Source organism: Limulus polyphemus, unplaced genomic scaffold (genome assembly GCF_000517525.1).
Source record: "Limulus polyphemus unplaced genomic scaffold, Limulus_polyphemus-2.1.2 Scaffold5670, whole genome shotgun sequence".
Classification (NCBI taxonomy): Eukaryota; Metazoa; Arthropoda; class Merostomata; order Xiphosura; family Limulidae; genus Limulus; species Limulus polyphemus.
In genome coordinates this window covers 34,106-46,585 of record NW_013671280.1, presented here as the reverse complement: position 1 = coordinate 46,585, position 12,480 = coordinate 34,106, and the positions used below count along the sequence as shown (strand labels likewise).

The window sequence follows — 12,480 nt, the reverse complement described above, 5'->3', positions numbered from 1 at the left end:
ATGAAAGAGGCATAATTTATATTTATTTCCTAAATTTTTTATGGTCGTTACAAGATCGGTGAAATCTACTAAACCTATACAGAGATTCATTCTGAAAATAACAGATAAAATATAAAAATTTTTCTTAAGAAACATTTGATAACTATCTGAACATTATAAAGACTTCATACGTGAAATTTGAAAATTTTTTTCTGCATAAAAGTATTTTTAATCTTAAATGAATATTACTTTGCATGTTAGATAGGCAACATGCGAAAAAAAAAAATGCAAAAGAAAAACATTGCTTTACAAACCTTAAGACTTAATACAAAAATTGATATTTTATGTATGAAAGCATTGTAATGTTTACTGATAATGTACCAAATTTCATTAACATTCGCTTACAAGTTATAGCATGAAACCTATAATAAGCACAAAATAGTTACGAGGTTGGTCCCAGGGACTGAGCCTGTGCTGAAAAGGTTAACTCGCACCTGTTGTACTGGTTTTGTTTATTCTAATAAAGATTCACTTTTTTACTCCTGAAGAAAGAAGAGCAAATTATTTGAAAGTGCTTGAGTTTCTGGTATTTTTGAAATCTATTATAGACTGAGATTTTGCAAAATTAAGAGTGCGATGGATTGTATTGTTTTACATGTTTTTAGTTAAGTAATTGGCAGGATGATTAAGGACACATTCTACAAACCTATTTAAGTAATGCTTGCTTGTTAGACTACAGTGGTAGGTGTGAGAAAAGGTTCAGTTAGGTTTTTTCTTGACACTAGTTAAAGTCTACAGAAGCTTCAATCTTTTATCCACAAGAATATTGAAGTCAATTTTTAGAAAAAATTATATATTTTTGCAAACATTTCAGAACTAAGAAAATTAAATAAAATGTATCTGATAAAAGTTATTTAAAATATTGGGAATTTTCTATTTCAGTTTCAGAATTATTAACAAGTATAAAAAAAAGTTATTTATTTTTCCCCATTCTTCTTTATTGGTGATCTTTCTTTAATATAATTTTACATGTTTTAATGAAACATTACATGTATGTTTTTTTTTTTTTCAGGACAAAAGTTTCCAGGAAACTGTGGCAAATGTATTGTTATATGCTAAAGTAAATTTTTTTCTGTTTGGATTTAAAATTTGTTTAGATTATTATGTTTTTGTGAATGTTTGTTTTTATTTTGGAGCAAGCATCTGGGTATTAATCTAAATTTTTTAATTTTCAAACCCCAGGAAGTTGACTTAGGGTTTGCTCCAGATTTAGGTACACTACAAAGAATTCCAAAAACTGTTGGAAACAACAGTATGGTGCGAGAGATGATTTACACAGCAAGAAAGGTGGAAGCTGGTGAAGCTAAAGGAGTGGGTATTGTTTTTTTCTTCTGTAATATAAATACATAGCACTAAATCACTAAATACGTAGGGTCATAAGGTTTTGTTTATGTTCACATATGGAATGTGTAATATTGTAAAAAGAAATGCTGTATTTTTAAAGCAGTGCCTCCCAAAATTTTTCAGTTCACAGCATGCTTTTATCGTCCAAACTTTTTTGAAGTCTGTATGGCAGGCCTTGTGGCACCCCCCCTGACTAAGACAGGCAGAAATTACTGTTATACTTTGCATCAAGGAGAAAATAAATCAAATTTTAAATTGATAATTAACTTACATTACTCAATAAAAATTACTAATTTAAAGAACAGAAATTGGCTATAATATTTTTCTTATCTAGAACCTTTTTTATAGTGAACCTAAGCTTAAATTATAATTTACTACTAGCACCTTAATGAAATGGTTCAGGGTTATTATGTTGTCTTGCATTTTTAGTAGAATACTGTAAGTAATACATGTCTCTTTGTCGCTCTACTACCAAATTTATAAAATGAGTAATAAAAACTTTCACACTGAGCTTTATTCTGTTTCCCCTTGTTGGAATGAAAGCAGATTGATATCTTGAGATGTTTTAAAGTTTATCCATGGAAATTTTCAGATTACTTCAGGTTCTCTGTTTTAATTTTCTTATTGATAGTTTTATATAAAAATAAGCTAATTTGCTAGTTTGTGCAAGTTTTCACTTACAAGACTAGGCTATTTAAAAACAATAACTCAGGCTTTAGACGTGAACAGTTTGTGTTATATACAGATACCATTTGTCCCAGGGGCATTATAGTATTACCTTATTTTGCGTATGGGGAGGGAGAAAATTAAGAAGTTTGATTAAAACTTAATTCACCACTCTACAGATGGGATTTGTAAGCCAGGTTTTCCCTAACAAAGAAGTCATGATGTCTGAAGTTGACAAATTGGCAGAGTCTATTGCTTCTAAAAGTCCAGTAGCTGTTCAGGGTTGTAAAGTGGCCCTGAACTATTCACGTGATCATACCATCAGTGAAGGATTGAAGTTTATGGTAAGTTAAAACTTTTGTGTGTGTGTGTTGGCTTGTATCATAAACAAAGCTCTGGTAAAGTTTACCATAAATTACCTAAAAATACATCATCTTTCTAATGATATAAATAATATTAACCTGTTCTAAAGAAATCTGAATCACATTACTATTGACAAATTTTGTTTTTAATGTGTGCTATATGGTTCTGAGCTAATTTATTTGTCTGATATTAAGAAAGATTCAAGCAAAATAAATTTTTATCTTTCTAAAGTTTCAAGAAGAAAAATAATATTATTATACAGAATGTACTAGCACTATTGTTGCCTCAATTTTGAATTTTAATTTGTTTCAAATTTTATTTTGCAGCAATGCTGGAATATGACGATGCTTCAAAGTGAGGATGTCATAAAAGGTTCAGAAGCTGTTGCCAAGAAAGCCGAGAAGCCACCACATTTCTCCAAACTGTGATAACAGTTGTCATGTATTTTGTAAGGAAGGTTTATAGTCTTTTATGCCATTGCTGGTTTTTAGATAAAACACTTACTCCATATTTTAAAATTTATGTTTAAGAACAATATTACAATAAACCTGTCATAATAAACTTACTTAAATTTTTATACACAATGAAGTTTTTTTTTTATAATGCATTTGGTAACTCAATACCGGTTAGTTTATGGTATAGGTTTGAAGGCTCATAATTTTTATTAGTATGATCCAACTTATTATAGCCGTCATTGGGATTTCTCTTTAATATAATGGATAACAAAAATAAAAAACTATTATATGAGAATCTGTATAAAGTATATTATTTGCTAAATATAAACTGTTTAGAACCATGGCTAGTATTTCTCAATTTTTGCTTAGATTGGTTCTGTCTTAAAAGCTTTGTAATATTTTAATGGCAGGTAATCTGTTTTCTTGTGTATTTTATTGGTAGTTATGAAGATTTGGTATAAGCATTACTTGTTAAATATGAAGCAACCAACAATAAAATAATGTTTTGGAACTTGTTTTCTTTATTATTCTCATGTTGTGTTTGGGAGAGAACTATTATTTTTAAGATACATCAAGCAATTGTGTAATCCAATGAATCGATGTTTTTTTTTTATTTTCTTCATGGCTTCTGTCCTGTGTCAGAAAATTAAGACTAGTCAGTAAGTGTTCTAACTCTCGGGGCGTGTCTTTTGGAAGATCCATTATTGGTAGTTATTGCTTCCAGAGACTTTTCTTTTGGGTATTAAAATGGGTAACTTTTCTTATGACAAACACCTGAGTATCCTTATGAATATGGTCTTTTACAATTCAAACATCAAGGTTATATAATAATCAGTAAAGAATTGAATTACTAAATAATAGCTTTTTTAAAACGTCTCATGCAAAGCCAAAATGATTTGCTACTTGTACAGGATTGTCCGGATATTGAATAAGGAATGAAATAGTATTCATTCTAAATTTGTAACATTATTACCCTGAACTAAGACCACCACCAACAGCTGAAATTCGTATTTTGCACATTACAATACGATTCCACATATAATTTCGAAATATACATCCCAAGAACTACATAAGTTATCATCAGAACCATGCCCTTGTTTGTTGTCACTGTTAGCTGACAAATGATAGCACTGGTCCAACAATATAATCTCATCTAAACTAGTTTTCTGAAAGCGCAACATACCTTTTTCTAAATGCTATTTTCTCTATCTTTATATTTAATAAATAAAACTTTCTATAGTTTTAACTTATGATGCTCTTTTATCTACACAGCATGTCTGATTCTTGTTATACCATGAGTGCATTAACTCATATTCATTAATACTAAAATTGCATGATTTTTTCCTGTATTTTGTGTTTGTTTTAAGTTTTAGCCACAAATTTTCTGACATCTTAGGCGAGTATTAAATTTCTAAATTCAGTGGCTCAAGTTGCTTTCTTACAAAGTATTGGTCATCTTATTTGGTATTTAGACTTTCCTAAGTAGTGGTAGAGGACACCAAAGTCATTCTGTGCCTTGTAAGGTTAGAAAATAAATGTTATAGGTGCACATGGCCATTCAAATAAAAAACAGCAAATTCATTTGAGGTTAATTTGACAATCCAGTCAAACTTTATGAAATGTTGCCTCTATTCTTATTGTCAACAGATTGCATCTAGGGATCAAATCATGGCTAGATTCTAATAAAACATTTCATCTGGTCCTGTCCAGTGCACACCTGCATATTGAATTTAAAAATTTAAGAAAAAATAATAATTCTATTTATTTCAATTATTTTTAAATCAAAAATATTTTAGAATTTATATTTTGTAATGTTTATTTAGTGTAATTCTCAAATACAAATGCAGAAAACGTTAAAATTTTATCTCTGCACAGGTTCAAAGAGTTATTCGTAAACAACACGCCAGTTTTTTGTTAAAATATTTTCTGCCCATCGCAAAGCATATGCATTAATTTGATAGGAATATAATTAACCAAGTCTTGTTTCTCTTGTGATTTTCCTTCCTTATGTGGATGTATTATTGGGCCTCTCTTCACATCACATACCGAGAGCTCATAAAATATTAAAAACAATTACTGATGAACAGGTTTGAAAATAGCTAATGGCAAAGTTTAAATATCATTGGATAGAGAATATTATAAACTATCCATGTCAATGTAAAGTAAGTAGTGTGAAAAAGTGACTAATTTATGTATTCAAAACATGCACATAAATAAAAGGTATGATTTACTGAGAAATATATATGAGAATAAAACTGATTTTTACCACAAATATTTTTACTAACTTAGCCTGACACAACATCGTCTACAAAGGTTAGGTCTTGGGTCACAAATCTATCAGTTTGTGAGGCATGTTTTACAATTTGGGGCTGAATGTGGCAACTATTACAATGGGTAAAATAGTTTCTAGTTGAAATTGACTGAGAAAATAAGTTGGAACTTTCTAATCAACAGCAAAAAAAAATTAAATTAGCCTACTAACTGATGCACCAGGCAAAATTATGGTTAAAACACTTTCATTTAAAAGGAATTGGTTAAACATCTGCCATACATTTGGACACAACCTAGTGCCTTCCTCAGTAGTAAAACTACGTCTAAACATATGAAAGGTTTTTAACCAATCAACTGTGATGAAAGTGACCCACTCCCAGTGGCACAGCAGTATGTCTGCAGACTTGCAAAGCTAGAAACTGGGTTTCGATACCTATGGTGGACAGAGCACAGATAACCCATTGTGCAGCTTTGTGCTTAACTACAACTAAACAAACATGTGAAATTGTTTTAAACTTTTGTTTTAAATTTAATTTTGCCTGATGTGTTAGTAAAAATGTTAATCATATTATTTACACGTGTATCTTAAAATAGTCCTCTAAATTTAAAAATTGAAAATCTATCATGATATGAAAAAATGTGAAAGAAGAGTGATGAATGAAAATACCATTGTCAAAAGCCAAATCAACAAACAGCCGTTTATTCTATTTTTCATATTGAAAATTGGTGAAGAAGCTAGTTTTGATGGCAACATTTGGAGAAGATGTCCAACTTCCATGTGTAAGTGCAGTACAAAATTAAATTTATGGAAACAAAGACAAAACTTATAAATTAGTTATTTGTACATAGGGCAATTGCATATCTAAAGAATAATTTTAACGGTGATTCTATTCACTAGTGCGCAATAGTAGTTGTGGAATCGGTACAAACAATTTATTGTAAGAGGTACTGAAAGTACTTTAAAACAGTATACCAACATGAGGCAATGTATTATAAACAAGTTTGGCATTCTGTAGCACAAGTTCAATCCTTATACTACTTTTGACCAAAGTATAGTATCTTAACTATACCAATGATGTGATGGTGGTAGAAGAATACTAAGGCACACTTCGTAATTGTCTTTGTGGTATCCATGTATAGTAATTCTAAATACAAACAGTTTTACTAAAATAATAGTTTTATTTCTAGTTGTCTTAGTTTTGTTATTCATAAGCACTGAATAATATATTTAAGAAGCTTTCAAATTGCAAAGCTATAACAGTTAGATAAAAATGTTTCTTTTAATTTTACTTAAGCAACATACGTAACAAGTAAAATTATGAGGGATACATTACAAAAGTATAGGGCAAATAATTGTACTTTTTCAGTTTATTGCCTTATTTGAAATTTTGCTACAAGTAACATACCTCAACCATAGAAAATTAACTGAAACCTTTTAACAATAAAGATATTTTTCTCAACAACTAAACTAAAACTTTTTTCAACAAGGATTGACTAGGGTGCAAATTCTAATAGCATGCTCAGAAAATTAAGATAAAAAAAAAAAAAAGGTTACAGTAAGTAAATATATATATATATAAGATTTGATTTTAATATATATATATAGTTTTCATAAAATTTCCTTTTGGTTATTCAGTAAATACTTAAACATGTCTTTGGTTTGAAATTTCACAAAAATACCTCCTCCTCACATAATTTTGACACATTTCCACTATACTTTTGCAACAACAACAAAAAACTTTTTTACATAATTTCTCAGTTTGTTACAAAATTATATCATATGCAAAATACAATTTTTCAGGAAATCTCATAATAATTTTGAAATAGAACAACAAACCTATAGTAATGTTTTGATACTGGTAAAGTTCGTAATAAGTTCATCAAACACGGGCTAGAAGATTGAAGGCTGCTCCCAGACCCCAGCTTGTCTCAAAGGTCTTGATCTTTTTAACAAGCTGTTAGATAAGAAAAAGGGTGAATATCCTTTTTAACATCAGCACAAATACTATCTCAATGCCCTTACCATAAGTGCAGTAAAATTTTTTTAGTTCATATGGTATATTCATTACTGAACTACAATACTGATAATGTCTTTATTGTGATATATATATCTAGCAATAGATTCATGATGAAGAAACCGAAGCTTAATAATGAAGATGAAGACGGTTGATAAAATGTATTATGTTTTATTAACCATCTTCATCTCCAATGTGATATACATGTTTTGACAAATATGCAAGTTTAAAGAACATTACAGAATACTCTGTTTTCTAAAATAAACTTATCAGATGAACTTATATATCTAAGCTGACTAGCTGAAGGTACTTACAGTTATTTCTTTGCTTAAATTAAGATCAAAACCATTGTAGAGTAATGAGGCAATATAGGTCAGGTCCAGACACAGAAAGGGCATGTTGACATTACCATCACTAGAACAGGCTAGAAAGAAAAAAAAGTATAGTTCAAATTAATTTTTGTTACTTAACAAGTATTCTCTTTAGTGAGTTTCATTTGAAATAAACAATGGCAGTCAAGTTTGTTTTTTTAAATAAAAGTAAATGGTCCAATATTTTCATTAAACTTTCCATTGTTTAATTATTTGTGTAATTTAATTGAATTCTGAGCCAGTTTCTCTGATATAAACATTTGTATCCAAATGAAACTTCTTGGTAAATGTATATTTAGATGCTTTAAATAATTATCCCACAAAATTAATACAACTCACATGATCACTACTGTCTTAAAGAAAACTGAAAATAATAAAATATGTATAATTTATAATGGGTAATGAAGAAAAACTTATATTAAAGTTTTTTCATTACCCATTCAAGCCGCCTCCAACCATTATTAGCCTCAAAGTGGGTTCCTCATCATCGAATATGTATAACTTATATTATAAGATCCTGATTTATGTATGAGTTAATGTAAATTTAGTATTTAAGCATTTAATCTTTTGGCAACAATTGTTTTAACTCTAAGTTTTTCAATAATAATCTGAAAAAATGTACTTTATACAAAACTATTAGAAATGCTTAATAAAAAAGTACTACATTTGAAGTTTTTACGGACTGCACTTGGCTGGTGTGTAGAAGCAGACGATGTTTTGGTATGCATGCAGAGACAAAAACAATCTACTGCAAGCATATGCAGTTCATAAATACTTCAAACAGTAGAATTTGCTCTGCTTAAAACAAAACAATAGACCATCAAGTAATCTTTACAAAACAAACCTTTTTTTGCAGCTTTTAAAAAGTCTTCAACTAGCACCACACCACCATCATCTTTATCTGAAAGTAAATATTGTATTATATAACAGAATCATTACAGCTAATACTTAAGAACACAGAAATTCAAAAAGAAACATTAAGTTAAGTACATTCACTAGTAATTAAACCATATTTTTTAAATATCCCTATTATTTTATATCTTTAATGCTTTAAAAATTTGTTACACTACTAACTTTGAAAGATCACAGTCATAGAAACTCAACTAATGTCTTTTCTGGAAAGAATAAGCTTGATAAAAGTCATACAGGTAGATTAACTTTGGTCACTATTTGCAGAAACGTTCTTGCAATTACAGATACGAAAATTTTCTTCTCAAATTAACAATGTAATTAAATGTAACAGTAATGTACCATGTATGTAGGTTAAATAAACAAAAAAAACTTTTTTTAAACAAAATGTTACTTCAAATTGAACTGTTTCTTAATTATGTATTCTCAAGAAAATTTCCCAATCAAACATATGCTAAGTTGTGTGTGCAAATTCCTTCTCAGAAGACTCTGTAGGACTGAAGATAATACACGAAAGTCTTGGAAACTAGTTTTTTAATTTAATTAAATGTAACCTTTCATTGACATATTAGGTATATCTAGTGCTTATTAATTTTGAAAACAATTTCTACAAAAATATTTGAATAGTTGTTTGGGACTGAAAATATTAATGTGACATTGATCTATAAATATTCAGACATCAAATATTATTCTACCTATTAATTCTGAGTCAACAGCTCTGTCATAATAGTAGGACATAGCATACACTGGTCGCTGCTTCAGTTCTTCTGCTACATGTATGTTATTCCCAACAAACGTCTTTGCTCTGTCAAAACAAGCATCAAACCCATAGTTTCCAGACTCTAGTCCCCTGTTTAAGAAAATATCAGTTTAGGGACCTTCTTAGAATTAAAAAATCTGATGTTAATATGCTATTTGCTGATACTATGATCAAATATAATATGCAAGGAATACTTCATAGAGTATTATAACCATTAGCAACATTTAATTTTGGTTTTGCTTAAATTATAAAGACAAACTACTGGAAAATGTATTATAATTTGCTATATTACCTAAATTCACTTTACCAAACCACGTTTGAATTTCTATTTCAGAGTAATCTCAATTGATAACAGAAAAATGTACTTACATTACAAGATACTCCATTCCACCATGTTGCCACGATTTCATAATGAGAGGATGAATGCAAGGACTACGCAAAATTTCGGTTTTGTCATGAGCAGATTCTATAAAATTAAAAATATTTTAAACTAAACATTATAATCACCATTAAGTAATATGTGGAACAGCTGGCAAATACTAATAATACAACGTAATCTCATTAAGTACAAACAAATGAAGATCCACTAGGTAACAATCCAATCACTGAACTCTGTTACTGAAGTGAGAAAATATAACAAACTTTTAATGTTCCCAGTATTGGTATAATTTTTGTTAAATGTGTTTCATGTCATGTAATCTCAAGAAAAAAAAAAAGAAGACATATGGCTACCATGGAAAATGCAAAGTAACCAAACATGTGATAATCACGAAGGACACCAAGCCACAAACGTTTGAACAAAACAAAATAAACAAATATAATCATAAATATAAGACAACCATTTCATTTAAAAGGTTTAAAAAATATAAAATCAAAGAAGAGAAAAAATAATGGTGCCTACGGTACTTATTTGTTTGTTTTTAATTTCGCGCAAAGCTATACAAGGGCTATCTGCACTAGCCGTCTCTAATTTAGCAGTGTAAGACTAGAGGGAATGCAGCTTGTCATCACCACCCATCGCTAACTCTTGGGCTACTCTTTTACCAATGAATAGTGGGACTGACCATAAAATTATAATGCCCCCCACGGCTGAAAGATCAAGCATGTTTGGTGGGACAGGGAATCGAACCCGCAACCCTCAGATTGTGGGTTGAGTGCCCTAACCACCTGGCCACTTATGGTACTTTCAAGAAAATTAGGCAGTTGATAATAGGTTTTCACTGTTGTTGTTTTCCATTTTCTTATCTACTTTTTTTTGTGTGTAATTGTTTCTATGACATTAGATTGGATTAACTTTAATTCCTATCCTAATATTATCATGTCAGTACAAAAGCAACATTGTTACACATTGAATTTTCAAGTTAGCTCTTTTATTTTATCTAATGAAAATTCATACATAACATTGAAACATACTTCGTTTTCTATAAGGAAATGTAATTTTCAGTTTGACTCGAATTTGTAATTCCCATGTGATATTTTACAGTTTATTAAGTGCCAATTAAGTCGTTACCTGATTAGTAATACATAAAACTTACTTTCACCAGAACTTGATGACTGAAGTATGGAGAGACGAGCAGACATCAGTCCATTACCCAAGTAACTGCAAGAGAGAAAAAAACACAAAATATACTGTAGGAAATGTATTATTATATTTCTAGATTAATAATAATAACTAGAAGATACTTTAAAAAAAGTTCAATTGAACTAGTATCCATCATCTGTTTAGAAATACAAATACCACAATTACATACATAAAACTTTACTAACAAAGACTTTTCATCTCACCAACAAAAATAATGCCTGTTACCTGTGGGTATAAAGGAAAGCAGGTTTTTCTTGAATTTTTAACTTCACTAAGTATTCCTTGGGAATGGATACTAGCATATCCAGATTGGTTGGCTGAAATGTGATTTGAGTAGAACCACCCCCAAGATCCAGTGTGACAACAGTGTGTGAAGCATTGCTTAAATGGCCTACAAAACATAAAAGCAGTTAATCTACAACCACACACAAATTTCTTAAACCACGATGAGTTTTCCTTTCACGTGTATTTTGCACATTAATGATTTACAACAGTAGTGCTTTACAAAAAATTCAGGATATTTTCTGACTCCTGACATCTTTCACTCGATCATTTGTTCATTCACCAAGTGTGCACAGAAAAAATTAAAAAACTAATCGCTCATACATTGTTTCTGTAGGATATTTGATGTTAATGTAAGCAAAGTTATATCAGTGCCTTTTGTTGTAGAAATATTTATTTACATAGTACTACTTAAAATATTCAAACAGGTATTTATCTATGGATATATCCAAAATTGTAGGGAAAAATATCACAAGAAGAAAACTAAGTTTAGATTGTCTTAAATTAAATTATTTAGTGAATATATATACATGTATATATTTTTAAGATTCCATAAACTAACACTTACCTAAAAGAAAATTAACTGTATACCATGCAAAAATTCCTAAAGGAGAAAGATTTGAATTATTAAGTAAAGAAAATGATTAAAATGCAACAATAAACAATAAACATTTTTATCTACTTACAGAAAATCACAACAGTGCTAAGAAAAATAAAATATTTCAAAATAATATAAATTCTGAGAAAATTAACTTCTATAAAAATCATTAAAGTTGTTATCATATTCACACAACACTTATGTTTTTAAACCTTAATGCATCTTGCATATAATGAAATTCTCACCTTCATCATCTCCATCCATGATTGAAACAGAATCGTTGGAAACAAGAAATGGGTAGCTTTTGATTTTTTTGTCAACCTACAAGAAGACAAACGTGCTTTATGAAAACATCTAGACTGATGATTTTTTAAAATGAAAAACATCAGTACATTTCAGAGATTGAAAAGAGTAGTTGAAGTATTTGTCATATTCTTTCATTTCCCTTCAAAAATTTGTCCATTTTGTTTGTTGATAAAAATTACTTTACTTCTTATACCAATGCTCATTTTAAATATTCAAATATATGGTCAAAGATACAAAAACTACAAAACATCAGATACAAATCTTTTTTTAATGCCTTAAAAAAGAAAACTAATTATTAGCTGGATAGAAAAGTTCACCTCAATATCATGTTAAAAATTTAAGAACATAATAATCTGTAAAATTAAGTATGACAAGATGGGAAATTTATTCTCGAATTACCTCTTATGAGATTAACTATGGTGCTAAATATCTATTACGTCTGTGTTCGTTTGTTAATTTTTCGTAGTAATTCTTTCAGAGAAACTTCAGCGATACAAGTCTTTTCTTAAATAAAACTAG

General features: G+C 29.4%; 2 protein-coding genes across 7 annotated transcripts in view; one reads left to right on the top strand and one right to left on the bottom strand.

The window, feature by feature from the left end:
* Positions 1-3,382, top strand: part of LOC106472857 (delta(3,5)-Delta(2,4)-dienoyl-CoA isomerase, mitochondrial-like) — a 17,298-nt gene extending 13,916 nt beyond the window's left edge. The window contains exons 6-8 of the mRNA XM_013933524.2: positions 1,222-1,350; positions 2,229-2,393; positions 2,739-3,382. Coding sequence (XP_013788978.1) covers positions 1,222-1,350; positions 2,229-2,393; positions 2,739-2,840 — 396 coding nt within the window. The 3' untranslated portion in view covers positions 2,841-3,382. The remainder of the gene's footprint in view (positions 1-1,221; positions 1,351-2,228; positions 2,394-2,738) is intronic.
* Positions 3,383-6,401: 3,019 nt separating this feature from the next.
* Positions 6,402-12,480, bottom strand: part of LOC106472858 (ectonucleoside triphosphate diphosphohydrolase 5-like) — an 18,412-nt gene continuing 12,333 nt past the window's right edge. For 5 of the 6 annotated variants that reach the window (XM_013933529.2, XM_013933527.2, XM_013933526.2 and 2 more), the window contains exons 5-13: positions 11,901-11,976; positions 11,626-11,661; positions 11,001-11,166; positions 10,729-10,793; positions 9,563-9,659; positions 9,129-9,283; positions 8,369-8,425; positions 7,468-7,577; positions 6,402-7,093 (exon numbers count right to left, since the gene is read on the bottom strand). In XM_013933529.2, coding sequence (XP_013788983.1) covers positions 7,019-7,093; positions 7,468-7,577; positions 8,369-8,425; positions 9,129-9,283; positions 9,563-9,659; positions 10,729-10,793; positions 11,001-11,166; positions 11,626-11,661; positions 11,901-11,976 — 837 coding nt within the window. In that variant the 3' untranslated portion in view covers positions 6,402-7,018. Of the gene's footprint in view, positions 7,094-7,467; positions 7,580-8,368; positions 8,426-9,128; positions 9,284-9,562; positions 9,660-10,728; positions 10,794-11,000; positions 11,167-11,625; positions 11,662-11,900; positions 11,977-12,480 lie in introns of all 6 variants that reach the window. The other variant, XR_002613544.1, reaches the window with a different exon arrangement.